Source organism: Clarias gariepinus, chromosome 18 (assembly GCF_024256425.1).
Source record: "Clarias gariepinus isolate MV-2021 ecotype Netherlands chromosome 18, CGAR_prim_01v2, whole genome shotgun sequence".
Lineage (NCBI taxonomy): Eukaryota > Metazoa > Chordata > Actinopteri > Siluriformes > Clariidae > Clarias > Clarias gariepinus.
In genome coordinates, this window is record NC_071117.1 from 8,861,926 (window position 1) to 8,889,618 (window position 27,693).

A 27,693-nucleotide genomic window follows, 5' to 3' on the forward strand; every position below is an offset into this window, starting at 1 on the left:
ACACAAAGCATATTTTTAATATAATTTTTTGTTACTATTAATTTAAAAAAGTAACTTTTTCTAAATCAAAGTGACAAAAACCCTACTCTAAGGCTAATAAATGTGTTTTACGATTTGGGACATTATTTAATACATACTTTTATTACAACAAAAAAGGATTTTTCTATCTCTGTAAATCACACTACAGTTAAAGCGAGTGCACTGAATGCTGTCTGTCACTATTTTTAATCCTTTATGTGCATAACTCTATGGCCATATGCCATAATCTGAGGTGCTGGTTGTTAATCTGTGATTTCTGAGGCTCTAAATGGACTTCTCCTCTGCAGCAGAGGTACGTTTTGGTCTTGTTTTCCTGGGAAGGTCTTTATGAGAGTACCAGTCAAAAGTTTGGATTTATTTTCTACATCCTAAAACAATTTTTAGTTTTTTTAAAATATGAAATAACACATATCTTTAGAAGATATACACATATCTTTAGGATTACACTAATAATCATTTACTCAGTCACTCACTTAGTTTTTTTCATTTTATTAAAGATTGGTTACATGTTCGATATGAGGAAATAAAATATAAAATACTCTAAAAAGGCTTTCACAGGAAATTTATAGTGAAAAGGAAATGTGGCAGAAATAATGACATCACACAGTCTTACAAGACAGAGGATGTGGTCGGATTCAGGAAGTCGACTCTAGCTGAACGTACAGATGTAAAGACAAGATAGGAATTATATCAGACAGATTTGACTTTACAAGTTGAGAAGAATTGTGCGTATTTAGGCATTCTTCCCTCCGGCCAACATACATCAGGAAGCTATGTGTTGGCATATTTTTCAGTAGGTTTACCGTTTCTGCCTATGTCGTGGCCAGGGGGGTAAAAAAAGAAAGGCACAAAACATATAGAAAGGAGATCGAGTGAGGGTAAGCAGAGACAGGGTATGGAGTGCATGGAGAGGAGCGTGTCTCTCCTGAGCTGGACGCTCATCATTGGAGGTGTCCTGTACCTCCTGCGCCAAGTGAAGGTGGCCGCGCAGTACGGTCGCTATGTGAAAGCCGGAGGGGTGATGGTGCCGGCTAAGGCAGCTTGGTTCCTCCAGGAACTGCCCTCTCTACTAGTGCCGGTGCTTCTGCTCCTCAGCAACGACTCTTTCCCCGATCTGGGACGCAGTGTCCTCGTCTGCATCTTCTGCCTGCACTACTTCCAAAGGTAGGAGCGGGATTAGACACTATACAAGCACAACCCATCTCCATTTAATTGCCTTATCAATGTTTATGTTTTTAGTGTTGTTAATGCTGACCAGAACGTTCAGAAAACCTGTTCTGAAATCCGACCATCCTATGTGTAAAGGTTTAACTTTAAAAGCAAAGATCACAAGGCGGTGATTGAGCCTTCGTCTGATCTGAGCCTGTACAGTTGTTCCTATTGTTTCTGATTATATATGCTATATATATTTGCAAATTCAATTCATGGCACAGATTTAACTTCATGCAAATATTCAAGTACTGGCAAAGTTTTGTCAAATTCTGTCCAGCCGGTTTTGGATGATGCTGTGACAAAATCGGTTGGACAGACATACAGACATACAGACAGACATACTGGTTTCAGGTCCTTTAATGTATGACATGTAAAACAGCGAGTTTTGACCAATGTACAAAAAAACTTTATATATATATATATATATATATAATAAATGAATTAAATTAGATATATTAAATTATATATATAAATATATAAATATTTATATATCTAATTAGAAACAACCGAAACAACCGTAAAGGCTTAGATCAGACAAGTTATATATATATATATATATATTTGACAAAACTTTGTCAGCACTTAGATATTTGTATGAAGTTAAATCTGTGCCATGAATTAAATCTAAATGTTAAGTCAAAAAGAAGTTATGTGCAGTTTTGTTCCAGATGACCTCATACCTGTATGAATATAGTACTTTTGCCCTCAAAGTGGTTGTGGCTTTACGTGTCATTTAACAGAGCCAATCAACGCAGTAATTTACGGTAAATACATAGAGTATGCAGAAGACACAAAAAACTACTGTAATGCACCTAAAAAGCACCCAAATTCTCACCAAACTGTGAAGTTTTAAACAGTCCATGTGTGTAAGAATCTAATTTAAACAGGGAGTGTATTTGTCCAACGACGAAGTAAGGACAACTTAGCGTAAACAAGGCGTGAAAAACTCAACCTTACAGAATGTGATTTCTTTGTGTTAATAAGTTAGACAGAGAGTTCGGTCCTACAGAAAGACAGACAGACATGTACGTGGGCTTCAACCTGAACTTATCATAATAACGCTGATTATATTAAAGCTCATCAGATTATTTTTAGCTTTAAGCTTTTAACTATTTCTACAACAGTCAACAACCTGTACTAATGCTGGTGTTAAATAAGACCCTAAGTACACACTTACAGTATGATTAAAAGTCTGCATCGAACATTGTTTTAAAAGATCTTTTTACTTGTTTGTGTTTGCTGGAGTTGCCTGGGGTTGGTATGTTGCAAGCCGGGCTCAGCTTTTCTTAAACACAAAAAGGGGCCTCCAAGGAAAGAATGTGGGAAATCACCGCTAGAAAAAAAGGTTGCCTTGGAAGTAAGAGACGAAGTCAATGGTCGGAAGGAGGGAGTGAAGAGTGGGCTGGAGTGGCGTATCTAGGAAGTTCACATGGGGTAGGCACAGGTTGCAAAATATATTGCTATCATTAAATCAAAAATGATATTTTATATACTAAAATGCACTGGAATTTACGGTATATGAATAGATAATAAAAATGTGGTTTTTATCAAGTGGTCCAACTGGAACTACGTGTCTCTCCACCTGTCTCTGCATTAGCCGGACACCCACGTCTTCATCTCTTACATTTACTTTTTATTTCTCTCATTCCTACATTCTCTCTCTCGTGCTTTCTGCCTACTCACATCTTCTTCTGTCTTTCTCCTCATATTCAGGTAACAGTTTAGCGTTCATTCATCACTTCACCATCTCCGTCACCCTGCAAACATTCTACAGAGAAAGATAAAAAGCTCAGACATCTTATCCGTTTCTTTCACACACAGGTGGGGTTCTGTGGCTAACTATAGCAGCTATTGTCAGCTAAATTATCTTACCTCAGACCAGCCTGAAAGTTTAAGTGTAACCTTAACACGGTAACAGTAATAAATCTCACATATAGTAATAATTTTTCAGTCATATGTGACTTAGGTGAGTGAACATGTGTATACAGACCTTGTATTTAACGTCATTTTCCCTTAAATGCCAGAGGAGGATGAACCGTCATCAGCGGTGTGAGAGCTCAAGAGAGACACAAAGCCAGAGGCAACCCAGCGTTTGGGTAGAAAAAACAACCCAGCGTTTTTTGGTGTGTGGTTTCCTCCCACAGTCCAAAGACCTGCAGATTAGATTAATTGTCGTTCCAAAATTTCCTTGGAGTGTGGGAATGCACATGTGAATGTTGACTGGAAGGCAGTAAAGGGGTGTAAGGTTTTATACCACTGTAAGACATTGTAATCTAGTAAGGAGATTCCTGTGCCTTGAGAACAGACACTCACTGTGCTTCCTTATGTAACACCTTCTATATCCTGTATCCATTTTATTAAACAGCTTATGGACATAGCAGTGGTTTTATTTTTACAGGGTGTGATAAGAAATTAGTGACAGCACATGATAGATCCAACTTCAACGTGACAAGGATGTGGCTGTGGTTGATAAATTCACATTTTCCCATTTTGACCCTGTTCCAGATGCATACTCCGATAATTTTAGGACTTCATGGGAACTTTGTGGTCTTCGTCAATGTGTGACGGAGGCTTTAGATCAAGACACGTACTCAAAGTTGGTTATACTGTTTTTGCCTAAAATAAGTGTGCAGGTGATCTCGCCAAACAGGTCATTCCTTTCAGCAAAAATTTGCATACATGTAGAGCACAATAACAAATTTAAAAACAATTCCTCACAGTTTGGATTGCATGTGGTACTGAAATGCATTTGATATGTATGTATTTTTTCCCAAGAAATTGTAGAACAACGAAACAACAAGCTATTTTATATGCACTAATTTGAAATGACTATTTGGTGCAGTTGACACTAAAGTCGGGGTGGAGGGGCAGCAAATATATTTGCTTCAGTAATTCCCTCAGGGATACAATCTAATGAATGCTTTAGAGAGTTCTCAAGCCGCAGAAGCTTTGTATTCCTAAAGTTTTCACACACAGAACCCAAACCTGTTTCATATTCCCAGAATTAAAAACGTGGCTGGTTTTACAGTATTTTAATATAATACAACAATTTTTACTGAGTCAGAAGCTGCTCAGCTGCAAGTTTATAAGGTTGGGGAATTCCCTGTCTAATGGGGTTGTCAGAACACAGGAGCACCTCAGGGGACTGTTCTTTATCTATTCCTGTTCACTCTGTACACCTCAGACTCCCAATACAACTCTGAGTCCTGCCACCTGCAGAAGTTCTCTGATGACCCTGCTGTGGTGCGGTATATCAGGAATGGACAGGAGTCAGAGTATAGAGGACTTCTGGACAGCTTTGTGGTGTGGTGCACCATGAAACATCATGAAAACCAAGGAGATGGTAGTGGACTTTATGTCTGCTCCCGGCAAGGGGTCGCCACAATGGACCATCCAGTCCGCACAAACAAGCTTGGCATAGGTTTTACGCCAGATGCCCTTCCTGACGCAACCCTTCCATTTTATCAGGGCTTGGGACCGGCACTGCATCCGGCATGGTGGAGGAAGGGTTTGCACCATTGCCTTGCACTTCCAGGGCCCGGGTTCGACTCCCAGCCAGGTTTAATTCCTTCCTCTGTGTGCATGGAACCCTTACCCTAACCCTAACCCATGCTTGTGGAGACATTGGGTGTTAGCTGTCTAGGGTGTACCCTGCCTAGGGTTAGGTTAGGGTAGGGGTTAGGGTTAGGGTTAGCATGTCTCCGGGGATAGGCTCCAGGCCCCCCGTTACCCTGTATACAGGATAAAGCGCTGTAGACAAAGAAGTCGTCGTCTCATAGCAGTCTTGGGCTAAACACCAGAAGAATTTATTTTAGATGTCATGACGCGTTCAAGCCTTTTGATAGGAAAAAAATTATAATTACATTAACATTTATTTATTGCTTGTAGATTTAGCTATAGATTTTTTTTCTTTTTATTTGAACACATTACATGATTGTGGTAAGGAAATAAAATATTATAATAACTTTTTCTTCGTTTCATCTCCAGTGTCCAGGATTAGGCTTAACTCTATAGTATGATGTCGAAATATGGTCAATAGGTTCACAGAGGACATTTGGTGACTGATTTGGCCTGCTGCCACCCAGCATGTTTTTTTGTTGTTGTTGTAATAATTAATATATTTTTTATATTATTGCCCACCCTGTGTACTAAAGTGATGATTTCTGAAATTGGCATTTGATTATTAAAATAAATAATTATAAAAATATTAATCTGTTTATTAATTTGATTCAGTTAGTCTTGACGGGTGTCATTACGTTATGTTCGCTCCGTGTCTGCCCAGAGCGGCAATGGTGGAGAGAAAGCGGCCAGGTGGAGCCGAAAGGAAAAAGGCACGCAAGAAGAAAGCGCTTCGAGAAGAAGCAGCATAAGTTACATGAGTATTTTATCACATTCTTTTATAGGTATGAAGAGAGCAGGGAGACAGGAGCTATAGTGCAGACATGGACAAAAATGAGTCATAAAGTCAGACTCTGATGTCAAAATATTTTGTCATAAGGTAGTCATTATTGTTTTAATTTTTACCTTTTAGAAGATTATGTCTGATCATTTGTAAGGTTTAAAACTTGATTGTTAAAATTTGGGTATCTAAGACATTAAGATAAATAAATAAACACATATTTATTTAGAACTTACAATGAGGTGGTTGTTTTGCACCAACGTAGAGACAGTTTTAACACTAGAGCAGAAGAAGTGACAGGTCGAGGAAAATACTATATATACTGCATATATACATTATATATATACAGCTATAGAAAAAATGAGAGAGCACTGGAATTTACTCCAGAAAACGTCTGGAATGTCATTAAGCGAAAAATGAATGTTCACAATCCATTAAGTAATGCTGAGCTGTTTGCTTTTTTGCTGAAAGAGTGGTATAAAGTTACCCAACACCTTTAAATTTACACTCTAAAGACCTATAGTTATATTTTGAATTTAGGAGCCATGTGACTCCACATTTTTTCGGCGTTTCATCTGCACCGTAGGGTTACCGTCTCCGCCCACGTCTTGGCTGGGGGTTAAAAGGGAGGAAGCAAAACAGAAAGAAGAAAGCAGAGACAGGGTATGGAGTGCATGGAGAGGAGCGTGTCTCTCCTGAGCTGGACGCTCATCATTGGAGGTTTCCTGTTGCTCCTGCGCCAAGTGAAGGGGCACACGCAGTACGGTCGCAATGTGAAAGCCGGATGGGTGATGGTCCCGGCTAAGATGGCCTGGTTCCTCCAGGAACTGCCCTCTCTACTAGTGCCGGTGCTTCTGCTCCTCAGCACCGACTTTTACCCCGGTCTGGGACGCAGTGTCCTCCTCTGCACCTTCTGTCTGCACTACTTTCAAAGGTAGGAGCAGGATTACGCACTTCACCACTGCTTTGTTGTGCTGTTGTGCAATGTATATTATTGCCCATACATACAACCATGGACTGTTCCGGGGGAGTGTATGTGCATTCACACCAGTGCAGTGAAACCTAGACTAACAGTTTTAGCACATACTTAATTTCTTTTTCATTTTTTACTATTTTTTTTTTAGACCTCAAGCCCCGAGGGTAGGGCGGAGGGGTGCTATTTGTTTATTAGAGGGCGGGGGGTGCACTAAGCTCAAACTATCATCTCTACAAGAGGAAACAATTTAAAGAACACACAAACCTAAATTTGATCAGTTTTGTATTTTTTTGCAAAATAAACACCGTTCACTTCCCACCTAATGCCCAAACCCCAGCCACTGGACGCTATGCCGGTCCCAAGCCTGGATAAAATGGGGGTGGTGTGTCAGGAGGGGCGTCCTGCATAAATCCTGCGGCAAGTTGTTGTGCAGACCGGACGGTCCACCGTTCCGACCCCCCGATGGGGGCAGCCGAAAGAATATGGAATCATTTTCATTGTAGTGTGTGAAACAGCAGTATCAACATACAAACCCGATTCCAAAAAAGTTGGGACACTGTACAAATTGTGAATAAAAACAAAATGCAATAAAGTGAAACTTTCAATATTTGATTTAGAATAGAATATAGATAACATAGCAAATGTTGAAAGTGAGACATTTTAAAATGTCATGCCAAATATTGGCTCATTTTGGATTTCATGAGGGCTACACATTCCAAAAAAGTAGGGACAGGTAGCAATAGGAGTCCGGAAAAATTAAATGTACAAATAAGAATCAGCTGGAGGACCAATTTGCATCTTATTAGGTCAATTGGCAACATGATTGGGTATAAAAAGAGCCTCTCAGAGCAGCAGTGTCTCTCAGAAGTCAAGATGGGCAAAGGATCACCAATTCCCCCAATGCTGCGGTGAAAAATATTAGTGCAATATCAGAAAGAAGTTTCTCAGAGAAAAACTGCAAAGAGTTTGAAGTTATCATCATCTACAGTGCATAATATCAGCCAAAGATTCAGAGAATCCAGAACAATCTCTGTGCATAAGGGTCAAGGCTGGAAGACCATACTGGATGCCCGTGATCTTTGGGCCGTCGTCTAGACGTCATCTGTTTCAGGGAAGACCTTGCATTTTCCAACATGACGATGCCAGACCACATACTGCATCAATTACAACATCATGGCTGCGTAGGATAAGGACCCGGGTACTGAAATGGCCAGTCCAGATCTTTCACCCATAGAAAACATTTGGCGCATCATAAAGAGGAAGCTGCGACAAAGAAGACCTAAGACAGTTAAACAACTAGAAGCCTGTATTAGACAAGAATGGGACAACATTCCTATTCCTAAACTTGAGCAACTTGTCTCCTCAGTCCCCCGCATGTTATTTGCTATTTAGTTAGTTGACATTTAAGTGTATCTATCAGTTAATGTAGACTGATTTGCCTATTACATAGTGTTTACTATTCGCATTGCTGCAGGGGTGGACTGGGACTAAAAAGTGGCCCTGAACTTCCTGGCCCACAGCAGCCCACCACATCCCAGATTATAATACATGTGCTCGTTAATGTGGAGATTTATTTTTAACACAACTTACTAGTAAAAAAATATAACGCAATCCAGAATAAATGCTTTTTAAGCACATTATTTGAAGTATCACTGAACATATATTGGGTCATATTTGTAAAACAAAGGAAAGAACACTAAGACAAACAACATATAAAACTATAAAGACAATATTTTAGCAGGTCAGGGGGTATCATCTTGATGCAGTCAGTGTAAGATACACCACTCATCAGTGTAAGCTGAATGTGCAGGAGTGTCAGTGATGATGAACCAGTGCCTGCTAATGATGACCAACACCTCTCACCTGATCTACCAGAGTGAAAATGATGCCAATCAAACTGAACAGGTAAGCTGGAATAAAATCAGTAGCAGCATCAGCTCATGCTAGTAATTATTATTGTAGTCAATATTATTTTAAAATATTTTCTCAGCCTTATGTTGAATTTATATTGACTACAATAATAATTAAAATGAGTAACTGGTTTACTAGCCCGAGCTAATGCTGCCACTGATTTTATTCCAGTTTATCTGTTCAGTTGATTTTCACTTGGCTTGGATATAGAAGGGGAGAGGTGCTGGATATAGAAGGGGAGAGGTGTTGGTCATCATCATCACTGACCCTGAGGTTGCTGGATCCAGACTCACTGTCCCTGACCGTAATGTTAGAGCTGTCAGAGCCTGTGGAACTGTAATTTCCCCTCACACAAAAGGCATAATCTGCTAATTTAAAGAATTTCACAGCATCTGCTTTTAAAGCTTTTTCTTCTTGTCGCGTAAATTTTCACCTTTTCTTTTTTCTTCAATTTTCATCCATGGCAATTATTCATTCTTTGCTGTACTGAAAGATGATCCATACTCTCCCTCTGTAAATTAAAAGTGAAAGGGGGCAGCACAGCCGAGCTCCTGCTCTGTTCTTCCTCACGCGCACACCTTCGAGAAGCCCCTGTCTGCAGCCTGCAGATCGGGGCGGGGCTGCACGTGTCGGCCCGCCCACAGGGTACTTGTGTGAACGCGTATGCGAGATGTAAGCTGGTATATAGAGCCTGAGTTTTCTTTTCAGTAGTTTTTAGTTGGATTTAAGTGCAGGATCTTTGGCTGAGCAAATTAATAATAATTTTAATGAATGAAAAGGAGGAGGAAGAAGAAAGTTACACGAAAATAAGAAAAAGCTTTAGAGGTTAATGCTTCAAATGAACAGATTCTGTCTTTGGTGTGAAGGAAAGTTCCAGTTCCTCAGGCTCTGATGGCTCTAACATTACAGTCAGGGACAGCGAGTCTGGATCCAGCAACCCACCACATCTCGCATCATAATACACTGAATCATTAAAGTGGAGATTTATTTTAAAAACCACATACTAGTGTAAAAATATAACACACACACACAAAAAAAACGTAAATAAAAAGTATCACTAAACATATATTGGGTCATATTTGTAACACAAAGGAAAGTTCAGTAAGTTCATTATTCAAAGTTGTTCAGATCAGTGTAAGTGCTATAACGCCACCTGGCACAGTTTCATCCCAGTGAAACAATCGTGGCAAATTTCACACGTGTATGTGTGAAATTTCACCTAACACTTTATGAGGTAAAGACTAATTGGCTTTTTGTTTGTGAAATATCATGAACATTTCACAGGGGTGAATTGCCATTCTTTTTAAAATATTGTCTTTATTGATTTATATGTTGTTTGTTGTATTGTATGTATGTTTCTTTGTTTTACTAATATGACCCAATACATGATCAGTGATTGTTCAAATAATATGTTTAAATAGCATTTCTGTATTGTGTTATATTTTTATACTTGTACAAAAGGAAATGAAAGAAAACTGGAAACACAAAATAAAACAGAGCTTCACCATGCGGAGGTATCAGTACCCTTTAATAGACACATCTCCTACTTCGGAGCAACAGAATTTCCCAGAGAAATATTCTATAATTAGAGTCGGGGCAATGACAAGATAAATTAACTCAGACGGTGACATGAAAAATATACTGTGCAAACACTCGATCGAAAACAGATCGTGCAAATGTTGAAGCTGAAGGTGTGCTTTTTAAAACCTTGGACACTGTCAGTCAGGAAGCTAATGATTCATGCAGATTAATCTGGAGTAAGGATGTTTTGGCACGATGATGTTTAATCCAGAGGCTAAGTTAAAAAACAAAAGATTGCAGCATTGTGTAAGGTATTATGATATGATGAGAAGCTTCCCGTGCCCAAATAACAGCCCCCATCATTGTGCTTACTGACTCTTTGTGGTAATACCTACTATAGCCTGCACCCAGACAAGTATACAGTACATCCACCCAGCTCATGTCTATTAAAAACCTTTTAGTTTAACTGAAAAATGCAAATGTGTTTCCGATCATCTGTCTCTCTCTTTGACTGACATGATAATGACTAGTAGGAAGGGAATACTCTCTAAAATTAGCATTACCACCTGAAAACAACCATAATATTGCCTATTTTGTGCTAAAAAACGGACATGACACAATTTGTACTCCACAATCCTGAGCTCTATATGTGTTTATTATAAAAAAGCGCAAAACAAATAATGTCTAAAAGTATTAAGGGCTACTGACTGATTTAAGGCAGGGACCCGCAGTAATGGATTAAAGATGTCTGCAGGGGCGTTTCTATGATTTTCAGTTAAGGGGGGCTCAGCCCACACAGATGTTTATCACATATTTGGCTTGTTCAGAATCAGTACTCAAATGAGTTTTCTCGATCACACACTCTTTTTACTGTATAAACCATTTTCTATCTACAGGTACAATCAGAAAAATGTAACCAGAAAACAGCATATAACTTTAAACTTACATTAATTAGCAATATAAACAACACACCTATGAGGCTGGAGAATGGAATAAACTGTGTAAGTGCCAATAATGTCAAACATTTATCTGTTAATTCTTTGACAATACTGCTGCTTTTTGTTGGAAACTGGCAGACATAAAAAATGTGAAACATAGTTTCTGATGCAATGACTTCAATCAGTGTTGGGAACACAGTATTAATGTGCCTGAGAGGCTGCGCTTTCAGAGAACTGAACTGAAGAACTAAACAAAGAACTGTAGATGGAAGGTTTTTTCCCAGTCACATGGGAATAGGTCTCCAAATGAGCAGCAGGAAAGAATGAAACACTTTTTTATGTGACTTGAAAAATCTTTCATCTACAGTTAAATATAAATATTAAAACTTTGATCATCATGATATCTGGTTTAATTTAGTGTTTAAGCTACATAAATAAGACAGTAGGTTCTCTATTCAACCGCTTAAAATGTTTATAGCTACTAGGCTATTTAATCAAATTCATTAGTATAGACAAACATTGTTTTAATGTAATTACACAAAGCATATTTTTAATATCATTCTTTTTTTGTTTCTGTTCATTAAAAAAGTAACTTTTTCTAAATCAAAGTGACAAAAACCCTACTCTAAGGCTAATAAATGTGTTTTACGATTTGGGACATTATTTAATACATACTTTTATTACAAAAAAAGGATTTTTCTATCTCTGTAAATCACACTACAGTTAAAGCGAGTGCACTGAATGCTGTCTGTCACTATTTTTAATCCTTTATGTGCATAACTCTAGTTAATGCTATATGCATTGTGCAATGTTTCATATCGACAGTCAGGTTTTGATTGTTTTATAAAGCAGACTATAGATTCATAGATAGAGTCTGTATTAGGGGCTTCATGTTCACTGGAGGAAACAGCTGGTGTGATGAGGGTGAACACAGTGAAGATTTAACTGATTAATCCCTCATGACATTTTGTAGACTGTATTTATGAGAAAGGACTGCACTGATGCAGATATAACAATTTATTGAAACAACACACACCTTGCCTTAATCCTCCCTCTGTGATGGCGAATTAAAGACCCGCTGAAAGACGGGGAGGAGCCGAAGGAGCCGCCGCTTTCATATCAAATTTAAAGGGGACGATGGGCGACCAGCAGTGTGTGTGAAGTTTATGGAGAATTTTCAGGGGGGCTGAGTACAAATGGAAGTAGGAAATTGCCTAGAGACGCCTATGGATGTCTGTATGCACGGTAAAATATTCGGCTCAGGAGGAGAGAGAACTAAAAAACGAATGAGCAAACAAATTATTGCTGAGATTGTTTTAGCTTCTGACCCCAAGCAAGTATCTATCGTGTCCCTGAGAACTGCACTGGAGGAGACTTTATCATGCAAGTCCAAAGTGAGAGTCAGAAAGTGGACTCCAGCTGAAGCTCTAGATGTAAAAACGTCTATTAGACTTACATTAATATAAGTAACTTATAGACTTTAAGACTGTGGGGGGGAAAATAACTCAACTATAGCACACAGTTGAGAAGGATCGTGCGTTTGCACATTCTTACTACTGACCCACTTCATGCCCAACAAAGAGCGCTGTTACTATGAGCACAAGAGACTGATGCGGGTCGGGTTACCGTTTCCGCTTGTGTCGTGCCTGGGGAGAAAAGGGAGGGAGCCAAACATATAGAAAGGAGATCGAGTGAGGGTAAGCAGAGACAGGGTATGGAGTGCATGGAGAGGAGCGTGTCTCTCCTGAGCTGGACGCTCATCATTGGAGGTGTCCTGTACCTCCTGCGCCAACTGAAGGAGCACACGCAGTACGGTCGCTATGTGGAAGCCGGAGGGGTGATGGTGCCGGCTAAGATGGCCTGGTTCCTGCAGGAACTGCCCTCTCTACTAGTGCCGGTGCTTCTGCTCCTCAGCACCGACTCTTCCCCCGGTCTGGGACGCAGTGTCCTCCTCTGCACCTTCTGCCTGCACTACTTCCAAAGGTAGGAGCGGGATTAGACACTTTATTGATTGATTAATTAATGAGAGTTTTTATTTTGTGTGTGTTGTATAAATACTGCAATTAAATGGTGATGTGTTGCGCTGTGTCACATAAAGAAGAATCATAGTTTTAGCACATGTCTAATTGTTTCAGTTTTGTTAGACCTGGATTTAATTCTATTAATACTTTTTTAATTACTCAGACACTGTAGCGTTAACAATATCAGTATTTCACGAACATATCTCCAATTGTAATACACCTCCTGACCTAAAGCATTATGTTAAATCAGGTTTAGACTTGGACATTTAACAGGCAAGTCCGCAAGACTAGTCTCCTGGTTTTTAAACACTAACGTCCATCCATTATTCAGTGTCGGGTAACAGGAGCAGAGGGTTGAGTAGGGCGGTTCAGATAGGCCTATATATATATATATATATATATATATTTGTACTATATATAGTACAAATATTACTGGGCGTGGCTAGGCCATTTTTAAAAAGTTTTAACTAACATTTGTACTCAGCCCCCCTGAAAATTCTCCATAAACTTCACACACACACTGCTGGTCGCCTATCGTCCCCTTTAAATTTGATATGAACGCGGCGGCTCCTTCGGCTCCTCCCCGTCTTTCAGCAGGTCTTTAATTCGCCATCACAGAGGGAGGATTATGGCAAGGTGTGTGTTGTTTCGATAAATTGTTGTATCTGCATCAGTGCAGTCCTTTCTCATGAATACAGTCTACAAAATGTCATGAGGGATTAATCAGTTAAATCTTCACTGTGTTCACCCTCATCACACCAGCTGTTTCCTCCAGTGAACATGAAGCCCCTAATACAGACTCTATCTATGAATCTATGGTCTGTTTTATAAAACAATCAAAACCTGACTGTCTATATGAAACATTGCACAATGCATATAGCATTAACTACCATAGAGTTATGAACATAAAGGATTAAAAATAGTGACAGACAGCATTCAGTGCACTCGCTTTAACTGTATAGCAGTGTGATTTACAGAGATAGAAAACCCCCTTTTTTTGTAATAAAAGTATGTATTAAATAATGTCCCAAATCGTAAAACACATTTATTAGCCTTAGAATAGGGTTTCTGTCACTTTGATTTAGAAAAAGTTACTTTTTTAAATTAATAGTAACAAAAAAAGGATATTAAAAAGATGCTTTGTGTTATTACATTAAAACAATGTTTGTCTATATTAATGAATTTGATTAAATAGCCTAGTAGCTATGAAATGTTTAGCGGTTGAATAGAGAACCTACTGTCTTAAAACACTAAATTAAACTAGATAACATGATGATCAAAGTTTTAATATTTATATTTAACTGTAGATAGAAGATTTTTCAAGTCACATGAAAAAAAAGATGTTCTATTCTTACCTGCTGCTCATTTGGAGACCTACGCCCATGTGAGCTGAAAAACCTTCCATCTACAGTTCTCTGTTCAGCATTCAGCAGTCATTGCATCACAAACTATTTTTCACATTTTTTTTAATGTCTGCCAGTTTCCAACAAAAAGCAGCAGTATTGTCAAAGAATTAACAGATAAATATTTGACATTATCGGCCCCCACACAGTTTATTCCATTGTCCAGCCTCATAGGTGTGTTGTTTATATTGATAATTAATGTGTTTTGCAAACACACTTGACACAATACTGCTCTTGCAAGAACTCTTCCAGAACAGCTGACCTCCGTGTCTTAAAACATAATAACCTGATGCCAGATGTGTTATTTCATAATTTTAAAATCTCCCGTAGTTATTTAAAAAAAAAAAATTCTGGTTATATCCCCGCCCCCCCCCCCCCCATACTACCCTGCCACTGTACAGTATGTAGTGCTGATCCAATTCGAGAGATTTGAATGGAATATTTGTTAAATAGTAATGTTTAAAATATTATAAAACTGCATAATTTGTTTTCTTTAACCAGTGTGTCATGCATTTCTTTATTCCAACATTGAACGTTACATGTAATATAAAATACATGTAAATTTGAATATTTTAAAATTATTATTTTAATTACCTAGATTTAATAAAAATAAAAAACAAATAGCATTGATGTAGAATCTGTATTACTGTAAGTTTGGAAATGTAATGGTTTTCTCCGGGTTACAGTGGTTATGTCTAAAACAGAACACTTTTTCTGAAATCCTTAACAATATTATAAATGTTTAACATAAATTAACTCTAGACTAAGTTTGCCATTTCCCAGAAATATAACTAAGGCATGAGAGACGGACACACCTAACGTCTTTGATCTTTTCTTATTTATTTTTTTAATTTGATAAGCATTAAGCAACAAGAATGCAATCTGTGTGTGTGTGTTGTGTAATTTATATCTATTTTATTAAGACAGAGATTATAGTGGATAATTGGAAGCAGGCAATGACCTGTAGAAATGGAATAAAGATGTCTGAATGTACTGAGATTAAATGTTAAGCACAGGAGGTGAAGGAACATAGTGAAAAACAATTTGCTGAGAATTTTTCTTTTGATATTGGTATTGTTTCATGTTTGCTTATGGCCCTAATGTAGTATTTAACATCACTCTAAGAACTGTACTGAACGTACTGTTCTTTATTTAAGTTAAAATTATAATTGTCATGTTATCAGCAAACCTGCATCAGAGGGCCTCAGTTTATTTCACGGCTCCAGGAAGATCAGATTTCTGAAAAATGAGAAATGAGACATAATCAGACATAATCACCTTTAACAGGTTGTACAGGTACAGCATGTCTTATTATTTTTAGCATTTTTTTTTCTTCAGTTGTAAAACATAACATTGTGACACTGTATAACTTTCTTTGCAGTTCAGATTTCTAAAATTGCATAATTCAGTCTAGCAGATATGATGTAATAGCAGTTGTGTCCTCCATCATGCATAGCTTTAATTGCTGAAGTTTTTTGGTCATATCTATGTTTAAAAAAAAATCTTTATGTTCCATCATTTATAAGCACTGCAAAAAAAAAATTTATATATATATGTGTGTGTGTGTGTATGAAAATGGCTGTAACTGTTTGAGTAATTCTGCACTTTTGTTGACTATGTCGACTCAAACCTAAGAAGTGTTTTATTTCAAATCCAACATGTTGATGAACAGAGTCCAAATACCAGAGAACTTTTCTTTGCTCCAAAAGCTATGAGCCTGACTATACATTCACTTTCTAACTCTATGGTTGCTCCTGCCTGGTTTTTATTTCTTTCTACGCTGTAAAACAATACAGTTTTTTCAAAAACACACAATAATCTCCTTTAAACAGTTGATATTGAGATGTTTCTGCTACTTCTGATCTGTAAGGCTTTATAACAGCTTTAATCTGAGGTGCTGTTTGTCAGTTGGTGATTTCTGAGGCTCTAAATGAACTTCTCCTCTGCAGCAGAGGTCAGTTTTGGTTCTTGCTTCCTGGGAAGGTCTTCATGAGAGACAGTTTCGTCATAGAGCTTGATGGGTTTTGCAAACACACTTGACACAATACTGTTCTTGCAAAAACTCTTCCAGAACAGCTGACCTCTGTGTCTTAAAACATAATAACCTGATGCCATATGTGTTATTTCATTATTTTGAAATCTCCACTAGTGTTGTAGAATACAGATAATAAATCACTAAACAAAAGCTAATAAATTTGCAAATGAGCTCAAACTTTTGAGCAGAACTGTACATCCATCCATCCCTACATACAGTACATGCATACTGTGGAGAAGTGTTTAAAAAAAATAGATAAGAGAAGGACATGTCTGAACCCATGAGGAACGCAATACTGTATAAGCGTTTTCTTCCTGGATAGTGTGTGGTATTTCTGTGTGATAGTATGAGTAATGGCTTGTATTAATGTTGTCTCGAAAAAATATAGGAATCTCACATTATTCCCATGTCTAAATAAAACAACATATAAATCCAGATTTTTATGTATTAATATAAAAGTTACAAAAATAAACAAAAATGTTTAGAACTGAATGATTTTCTTTTTTTTAGTCGAGGTCTGCGACTGTAATGTATCTCATTCCCGTCAGCTAAGATAGCTCAAGACTAAAACCAGTATCACAAAAATGCATGTGGGTTGACAGTGAGTGCCTATTCAGTACAACTGCACACACCCTGGACCCTTAGAGGAACAGACTAGTCGTTCTTGAATGTTTAGTTCAATTGGAATGTGACTCGGGAAGAACGAGATGTTGCGAATTAGTTCACCTGTTTTAAGTCTTCGGCTTTGCGCGTGACAGCCCCATAGGATTAACTTACGCAGTCTGAGCTGGTGTTATGCGCTAAAATGGCCCCCTGCCACGGATTCCCCCTCTACATAATCTTTATCAAATATTATATTAGAACAAAAAGTTATAGGTTTATGCAAATATATATATATATATATATATATATATATATATATATATATATACTGTAAAAGCAATATAAAGCTATATAAAAGTATGTTGTATATGAAAAAAATAAATATATATATATATTTTTTTTCATATAAATGTATATTTTCATTTTGCTTATTTTATGGTAAAATTCTTTCATGTAATTTGTAAATCATAAACCTATGAATTTCTGTTCTTATGTAATATTTGATAAAGATTATGTATGGGGGAGGGGGGGTCCGAAATTACCATCACTAGAACGACTTGTTCCAAACAAATAATTATAATAATTATTACTATATTAATTATATATAATATATAAGAATATAATGATAATATATAATTATTATTATCAAAATAGTTAAACAAATAATTGTAATTCCTTTGCACGTTCTTTCTGCACTTGTTGTAAACAGTACGGCATGGGAACAACACATGGTCTTTGTTCTCATCATCTCTTGTTTTCTCTCCCTCCAGGACGTTCATCTACTCGTTGCTGAATAAAGGACGTCCTTGTCCCCTGGTCATCATGGTGTCGGCTCTGGTGTTCTGCTCGTTAAATGGCTTCCTGCAGGGACATCACATGCTGCACTGCGCTCACTTTGACCCTGAATGGCACACGGACGTACGTTTTATAGCGGGTGAGCATATCGGGACATTCCATCACGTTAGCATTGTTCTGCTATTGTGGTGTGTGTTCTCATATACAGTACAGAAATACTGAAAGTCCAGTAAAATCATTTTCAGACATCAGAGGAAACATTAAAGTCGCACATTAGCTTCAATTTTAAAATATGTCATATTTAGATATTAAGAGATTTTTTTTCTCCATTCTTTTGTATTGCCAAGGTAAAAAAAAAAAAAAAAAAAAAAGCCAATTAACCATCCCCCAACTCCCCCCCCATTGTGACCTCATATAAGAAGTCACCCCTCCCCCGGCTTGTTCCTCAGCCCTGCTGTTCTCTGAAGGGGCGTGGCTCAGGAGTGGTTTATTTACATAGACACTGAACTGGTGCATTCGGAGGAGGAGGAGTGAAATCAAGGGGATTTAAGAGATGCACCGTGTTAGGAGTGCTTTATAGGTATTAACACACACATTGGCAGAGCCCTGAGACCTGTGTAAATACTGTAACTCTGTGTTATGCTGTAAATACTGTATACTCTGTGTCTGAGCAACACCAACCCTAAAGAAATGCTGAAACACTGACCACTTGTTTACATATCTACATGTAATATAACGTAATATTCTCTCTCTCTCTCTCTCTCTCTCTCTATATATATATATATATATATATATATATATATATATATATATATATATATATATATATAAATAACATCCTTGCTTTTTTTTTTTTATTGAGTATTAAAACCCTTAAAACTCAAGTGGCACAGATCTGTCTCGGACACACCACGTTGATTAAAAAGCTGCTCATCCAGTAGTTCTGCTGTATTTGAGTTTTTAATACGTCAGGTAGAACCCAAGTTAATATTCTTTTTAAAAGGCGTAAAATTTTACCACAACCAAAATATGGGAATGATGTCGTAAAAATCACCAAATGTTTATGCTGATTATTATTATTGTTTAATATATTTTATTTTATTATTTTAATTTAATATTTATTTAAACTAAAAAAAATTTTATTGGGTTCATAAAAACAAAAAATAAACGTGACCATAAATAGATGTGATCATGATCAATGTAACTTATTTTTATTTTTAATTATTAATTTTTTTGCTCAGTCTTGTTTATATAATCGGTTAACATGAAATGAAATGAAATTCTGCAAATTTTCTAGGTTGTTTAAAAAAAAAAGGATATGTTGCTCTTTTAGATATGTTACTTTTTTATGTTACTAAAAAAAAAAAGGCAAAAAATGTTTTGGGTTTTAAGTGCTTCCAGTAAAGGACGCAGGTAGAGACGTCCATCTAATAACCTATTCCAATAATAGAAGATTTTATTAGAGACTGGGCAGGACACACACACACACACACACACACACACAGAGTGCATCTGTGAGAGAGGGATACAGTACCTCCCCTTCTCTCACTCTGCTTATATACACTGAAGATTACTGCATTCACACACAATCTATATGTTGCTGGACAGATGTTTTCTGTCCTTTTCTCTTGAAATTATGGATCCCCACCATGTTAACTTCCCCTCCAAGGGGAACATGCTGCTCTATCAGTTATTTTGCAAGCCCTTCTGTCATCACTATAACTGCCTAAAGTCGCACCTTAAGCTTGGACAATTCAACACATACATACAAGCATTTTCTTTACCATATAAGTTTACCCTTTAAACTTTTCTACCACCATCTCCCCAGCGATACGGCCCCTCCCCCCTTTTAGGTATAAGGTGATAAGCCTTATTCATTTTTAGCCATAAAGGTTTCCTTTGCATATGAAGTCTTAAGCATGTGCCTACGTTTAACGGCAAGACATGCTCACAGTATATACAGTCGCGACCAAAAGTTTTGAGAATTACATAAATATTGGAAATTGGAAAAGTTGCTGCTTAGGTTTTTATAATTGCAATTTGCATATACTCCAGAATGTTATGAAGAGTGATCAGATGAATTGCATAGTCCTTTTTTGCCATGAAAATTAACTTAATCCCAAAAAACCTTTCCACTGCATTTCATTGCTGTCATTAAAGGACCTGCTGAGATCATTTCAGTAATTGACTTGTTAACTCGGGTGAGAATGTTGACGAGCACAAGGCTGAAGATCATTATGTCAGGCTGATTGGGTTAGAATGGCAGACTTGACATGTTAAAAGGAGGGTGATGCTTAAATTCATTGTTCTTCCTTTGTTAACCATGGTGACCTGCAAAGAAACGTGTGCAGCCATCATTGCGTTGCATAAAAATGGCTTCACAGGCAAGGATATTGTGGCTACTAAGATTGCACCTAAATCAACAATTTATAGGATCATCAAGAACTTCAAGGAAAGAGGTTCAATTCTTGTTAAGAAGGCGTCAGGGCGTCCAAGAAAGTCCAGCAAGCGCCAGGATCGTCTCCTCTAGAGGATTCAGCTGCGGGATCGGAGTGCCACCAGTGCAGAGCTCGCTCAGGAATGGCAGCAGGCAGGTGTGAGCGCATCAAGCATCAAGCACAGTGAGACGAAGAATTTTGGAAGATGACCTGGTGTCAAGAAAGGCAGCAAAGAAGCCACTTCTCTCCCAAAAAAAACCTCAGGGACAGATTAATCTTCTGCAGAAAGTATGGTGAATGGACTGCTGAGGACTGGGGCAAAGTCATATACTCCGAATCCCTCCGTGATTTTTGCGTCCTTAATGTCTTTAGATCACATCGGCCCGGTTTGGTGGCGATCGGATAACAGAAACAAACAGAAAACAGGATGGTGACAAGAGTATAGGAACAGATACGAGACCACCACATGTCCAAACACAGGCCTACTTATATATACACACACACACACACACACACACACACACACACACACACACACACACACACAAATCAGATTAGATTCAGACTAGATACAGGTGGCAGTAATTAGCCTAATCTGCATATCCTTGGATTGTGGGACAAAACCCGAGTACCCTGAGGAAACCAACCAAGCACGGAGAGAACACGCAAACCCGAGACAGTAATTGAACCTGGGGGTATAAGGTGCAAGTGCTAACCACTCCGCCACAATGCTGCCAGGCTTATGCAAACTTGTTTAAAAAGAACTATAATACAAGATGTTTAATTCAGTGCGGTTTTACCAAAATAATTGGACTATAAGTGCTACAAGCATTTGGACATCTTTGGAGTGCTTAATGAGCGTTTCCATTAAATCCAGTACTTGGAGTGAGTGGGAGATGTTTCACATTAACAAACGTTACAAAGGTAAAAAATTCACCACGTAGTTAACCGATAAACGGTGTCATGACCACTTGTGACCCGTTTTTTGGTAATTTCAAGACAGATTAAGGAGATAAAAGGTTGATTCCAAGTGCTGGATTTGCATTCGTTCACTTTCCATGGAAACTCTCGTTATATAATGCAGTCCACAGAGGCACTGGTGCATGTAAAGGAGGCTGTCACCACCAGGGAATTTATTGAAATAATTTAAAAAACTTAGTCCAAAAATGTATTTATTGTCTCTTTGTATGTAATGTCTTCTTGTGCGCAGGTCTGTTAGTGTTCTTCTCAGGAATGGCCATAAACATCCATAGCGATTACATCCTGAGGAACCTCCGGAAGCCGGGAGAGATCACCTATAAAATCCCTGAGGGTAACACACACACACACCCACACACATATACTGTATATATACAGAGCTTAAGAATTAAATGTAGATGTAAATTGAAGTTGGAGAGATATTGAAAGATATTGAAGATATGTAGATGTTCCTCGGTGTGTGTGTTCTTAGGAGGAATGTTCGAGTGGGTATCCGGTGCTAACTTCCTCGGGGAGATAATAGAGTGGTGCGGTTACGCCATTGCCACATGGTCTCTACCCACGTTCTCCTTCGCTTTCTTCACCTTGTGCTCCATCGGACCCCGAGCCTATCACCACCACAGGTAGAGCTCAGTTACACAGGAACCAGTCTGAGACTATACACTATATAGGGCGGATGTCAGTTTGGGCCTTAAATATTTGAGTGTGTTAGTGTGCGTGTGTGTGTGTAAGGTGTGTGTGTGTGAGTGTTAACATTTGTAATGTGTACGTGTGTACATTAGGCCACAGATGCTGGAAATTAAGCAGCACACTATGATGTTCCTCAATGTGACGTCACTAAACGTGTCACTGAATTTGATGTCACACAGGAAATTATTAACCATTTTTCAGCGCAAGCTTAAGACAAAACTCCCGCTGTAATTTTAAAAATTCAGTGTCTTTAGATCACATCGGCCCGGTTTGGTGGCGATCGTATAAATTCCCTAGGAGGAGTAAATCAAAATACATGGGGTGCGTTTTTGCGAACGACCCAAAATAACTGGCCTCCTGTTGTGTTGAGCCCAGGACATGCAAACGTTGTTCAGCTCTATGAGCTCTAATGTGTACCGAGTTTTGTGTGCATATGTGCAAGTGTGTATGAGCCATGCAGCAAAATCTCTTGTGAGGGCCCCTGGGGGCCCAGGGCCACACGACTCTCAGGCATTCTAATGGCAGCAAATTCCAACCTGTAGGGTGGAAAAAAAATCATTAGGAAAACAAGAGGGTCCTAGACGAGAGACCCTATAGTGCTTGGGCCCAAAAAAACAAGAGGGTCCTGCGCACCCTATAGGCCCTCTTCTTCTTTCAGGGGTCACCACAGCGAATCATCTGCCTCCATCTAACCCTATCCTCTGCATCCTCTTCTCTCACACAACTAACTTCATGTCCTCTCTCACTGCATCCATAAATCTCCTCTTTGGTCTTCCTCTAGACCTCCTGCCTGACAGTTCCAACCTCAGCATCCTTCTACCGATATATTCACAATCTCTCCTCTGAACATGTCCAAACCACCTCAATCTGGCCTCTCTGACTTTATCTCCAAAACATCTAACATTGGTTGTCCCTCTGATGGACTCATTCTTGATCCTATCCATCCTTGTCACTCCCAAGGAGAACCTCAACATCTTCAGCTCTGCTACCTCCAACTCTGCCTCCTGTCTTTTCTTCAGTGCCACTGTCTCTAAGCCGTAGAGCATCGCTGGTCTCACCACTGTCCTGTACACCTTTCCTTTCATTCTCGCTGATGCGCACCCTACAGGCCCTATGGGCCCTGAATAGAATAACAGTTAAACACATTCACAGGTTACAACTAATTTTTACTAGCCGGAGGATTAAAAGATCGAGTGTCTGCGAAAACACTATTATTATCAAAATCTGAGAAATACATTCGGCCAAAACACAGTAGTGGAGCTGATTTAAACTTATGCCATTCATATAATACAGAAAATGTGCATGGCCAAAAAAGCTTCTTCTGAAGTTTATGCAACATGGAAGTGACTAATCTCGCTTCCCTAAAAATTTCCTAACTTTGTCTGATTTGGAGAGATGATTTTATGCATGTGTTCGCCATGGCATTGTTTTCATCTACCATGTTCAACATCATAACGTTTATTTCTAGAATTTTTGGCTGTGATTTTTTTTTTTTTTACTAATGACAGGAGAGTCAAAGTGCTCTATAAAACTCTCCAGCACATCCCAAAGGCTTTTAATGTGGTGACGTGTTCATGTGTGAAAATGACTCCTCATGCTCCCACAACCACCCCTTAACAATTAGAGTTCTGGGATGTAGCATGCCATCAGGGAAGAAAACCTCCATAGATGTGATGACCTGGTGATTCAGTACATTCAGGTGGTCAGCTGACTTCATTTTATTGCGCCATAACGTTACTGAGTCTCGACCTGAGCGACTGATCAACCCCAGATCATAACACTGTCTCCAGAGGCTTGTACAGTGGACACTAGGCATGATCGCTTCATGCGCTTCCCTTCTTACCCCGACGCGCCCATCACCCTGGAATAGACTCAGTCTGGACTCATCACGTCACATGACCTTTTTCCATCGTTCCAAAGTCCAGTCTTTATACTCCTTCACAAACCTAAGCCTTTTTTTTTGATGAGTCTCTCTAGTTTTTCTGTAATAATTTGACCCTTCTGAAACATTATAACAATTCTAACATTTATACAATAAAAACATTATATAAGAAAAGAGGTTTAATTATTTATTTGTTTAAATTGATTTTTATTTTGGCCAGGTGGCGTATTAATGCATGAAAATAAATTAAACAAACAAATTTGAGGTCTCAGTCAATAATACTAACCCCATTAAAAGTCAGAAAACTACTAAATAGTGTAATGAGGCAATAAATAATAGTAAATTAAAAAAGTTTAATTAAAAACACCTGTAGGTGCGACAGTTATGCAAAGAAAAGCCACCAAATAGACGAGTAAATAAATAAGAATAAATCCTCCTGTGGTGTTGAATTATTCATGCTTGCATTTGCTCATGCTTTAATTACATCAATTATTATTATAATTATTTTTAAAAAGCATAAATAATGGTATGAAGTCTTGGTGTTGATGTGTCCTGATTCAGAAGTTCTCATCACTGCTCTGTAGGTTCTACCTCGAGAAATTCGACGATTACCCCAAGTCGAGGAAAGCAGTGATCCCGTTTCTCCTCTAACAGCAGCAGCAGGAGAGCGCAAGGAGAAAATCATCCCACGCCCAAGAATACCTCACAACCAGGACATGATGAAGCTGAAGATCAGGACAATATCTATGCTGTGTGTTCATGTTTACTCTGCAGCTGCACTGACTCACTGTGTGGGTTTGTGTTCAGCCCGATCAGTGAATCCATACGGCCGGTTCGGGATCAATAACGACTAATCTGAAGTTTTAATCGATTTTTATAGATCAAATTTTAGACCATGATCTAATACATGGTAGTAATCTGATACTAATTTGGGACAGTTCATTCTGTATTTACTGGATAGATAGATCCTGAAGAAAATTCTGTGAACTTTCAAAATTCCTAATTGATGCCCTCCCCCTCCTTCTTTTTCCTAGCCTTGTTTTCTACAGCTTTCTTTTACAAATGTACTTTTTATTTCCTGAAGTTTGTTTAATGATTTACATTTTGAGGTGCATTTTGTGCATAAAAAGAGCTAAACAAAATAAATACACACACAAAAAAACAACACTAGAATGGCATATATATGTATATTTTAATTGTGTAGAGTATACTTGTGATTTACAACGAGTGTTCAGGCCAAACCCGGACTTTTAATTGTACAGAATAATAAACACATTTAATATACTCTGCTACACTAGTGCACTTATCCCAGTGTTTCACTAGTGCTTGGTAAAAAATAATTTTCAGTATGCTGGAGCCTGCCTGCTTCACATCTAAAACACTGGCCTCCCAGGAACACATTTAACGGCCCAAACATGTGGAAAGGGCCACCTCAGCTGGGACCGTCGTTCAAATAGTTTTATGCAGCTAATAGTCTCAAGTCTCCAGAAATTTCATCAAAACTCCAAGTTTGACTTTTAAGTACAGTATTTAAATCAGTTAATGATTTATTGACCACGCCTACTGTTCTAAGAGGTGTGGCTTTGTGTACCTGTCAGCCTCTGTGAAGGGGCATCGTCTGCGTCATTAAAAAAATTATGTTGCCTCATTAAAATTTTTTTTAAGAAAACAGGTCTAACCACGTCTTTGTTCAATCTCTGGCTTTTATTAAAGCATAATGATCTTTTTTATTTTATAACTAAAAGTTATACACCCATAATACATTACTACTTAAACAAACAATGGGTTTGTGTTATATTTGCGAATATAGACTTTGGGATTCAATTTTACTTGTTTATTCCCAGTGGCATTACAACCCTTTACGGTGTGTGAGACTGCAAAATAAAGCAATTTTTGCTGTCAATTGTGATCTTGAATGAAATGCGGATTGGCCACACAGTCTGATGAAAAGCAGCCATGAATCCGAGCTTCTCATCAGCTCTCTCCTTTTTGTTTGAGCTGCTGTTCAGTGCGGACCGACTCCTTCATTGCCTTCTGCATGACCCACGTGCCAAAATGGAGCCCGAGGAAAGCTCCGCCCGCAACCCAGTACCAGTTCTTCCTCAGCCAGCTCGGGTTCTTCATCCTCGCTGTACACACACACACACACACACACACACGTGCGCTCAAGCTGCAAGGAGAGAGAGACAGAGAGACCATTGAATAAATTAATATAAATATTTTTAGATGCTTATTAGAGATGTGGAAAAGTGTGTGTGTAGCCCACGAGGCTAATAAGCAAGAGCCATGTGTGTTAACGGGAAAGCTTTAGGCTTGGCCCCGCCCACTTTGCACTAAAAGTGTAATAATTATTGAAAAATCACCATTAGAAAAATAATAACATTATGTTCAGAGTCAATAGTAGATGAATATTTGGTATTCAAAAACTCATTAGCATCAGAATGAGGAAAAAAGAGGGACTGACGCCTCCTTGTGGCCAGGTAATGTATTAACTTTAACATACATGAGTGACTTTAAAGTTCAGACTGCATTTCTATTTAAGTCTATTAACAAAACCTTATAATATAATTACGGTTTATACCCCATTAGAATGCATGACACTTCTGATATATTTATGTATTATGATATACAGTGTAAACAGTAATGTTTAATAAATATATATATATTATATTTGCTCATTAATTTTTTAAAAATGACAAAATTATATTACTTAACAGCAATTAAAATGTCATCAATTTGTAATTTTGGAATTTCTTAACATCCATTTCCTCAGTCGACGTGTGTAAATATGTGAAAAACAAATGTATACACGTTTGAAAACTTTTAAAATATGATTCTCTTCTGACAGTCACATGACGGCATCTATAGAGGAAACAGAATACTACACATTGCTGCCATAATCCAATATAAAAGAAAGGCATAAATAACTGTTGAAGTGTGTATACATTTTTTGAGGCCCCTTCTATCCATTTATCCATCTGTCCATCTATCTATATTTAAGAAAAAGGTAGCAATAATCTAGTGTAGGCTCAGCAAAACAAAGAAATAGTTTAAAAAGAGAGAGGCAATATGCTGTCAATATTGTAATAAATGTGACTAATGCAAAAAAGAAAAATGCAAAAGTTGTAATATAAGTGTATTGTGAAATTTAAAAATATAATAAATTATTGACAATTTGTCGACTCATTTGTCTGTTTACAGATCAAAGATCTTTAAATATTTCCTAACTCAGTTTAAAGGAGCACACCCGCTTCTCGACCTGACAAACTCCCACCCTGTGCTCTTCATTATCAATCCTAAAGCATCACCAGTGTTTGTGAGATCAGCAGGAGGAGGAAGCCTACAGGCGCACTTGGTCTGCTATTCTTTCGTCTTGGGCGCCCTCTTCTTATTGCTGGGTTCGGGGAGTGGAGGCAGTGGCGGAGGCGACACGTAAGACACGATGCCCGGCTCGGGAATGTAGTCGTCTTTGTTCTGACGCAGGAGCGGGTTCGATTTGATCGAGTACCAACCCCAGTGAATGAACCCAAGGCCTGAGCCCATCACTATCAAAACCTTGTAGTTGTGCCAGAAGCTCCGGAGCCTGCTCATGGTCACGGCTGTGTGAGAGACCAGGAAGAGAGAGAGAGAGAGAGAGAAAAAATATAAATATATATTTATATAACTATAAATAATCAAAGGTGCAACAACCATCATAAGTCAGTGTGCCAAAAGACATTGTGTGACACTCTGTGAAACCGGGAAAATCTGGCACAGACATGTTTAACATAACTCTGCAAGTTTATGGCGATGCTGCAATGGGTCGTTCAAGGTGTTTTCAACGGCATTAAAAGCAAAAATCTTTGGAAGACT

At 38.2% G+C, this 27,693-nt stretch overlaps 1 protein-coding gene across 2 annotated transcripts; it reads left to right on the forward strand.

Annotated features, from left to right (window-relative positions):
- Positions 1-675: 675 nt before the first annotated feature.
- On the forward strand, positions 676-25,006 carry srd5a2a (steroid-5-alpha-reductase, alpha polypeptide 2a). 2 transcript variants are annotated; one of them, XM_053477649.1, is made up of 5 exons: positions 676-1,203; positions 17,829-17,992; positions 21,502-21,603; positions 21,742-21,892; positions 24,426-25,006. In XM_053477649.1, exons 1-5 carry the CDS (start codon positions 935-937, stop codon positions 24,490-24,492), a joined length of 753 nt encoding a protein of 250 aa, XP_053333624.1. In that variant the 5' UTR covers positions 676-934; the 3' UTR covers positions 24,493-25,006. The 2 variants fall into 2 exon arrangements, with proteins under 2 accessions (XP_053333624.1, XP_053333623.1); XM_053477648.1 differs by lacking the exon at positions 676-1,203 and adding an exon at positions 12,472-12,979.
- Positions 25,007-27,693: the final 2,687 nt, after the last annotated feature.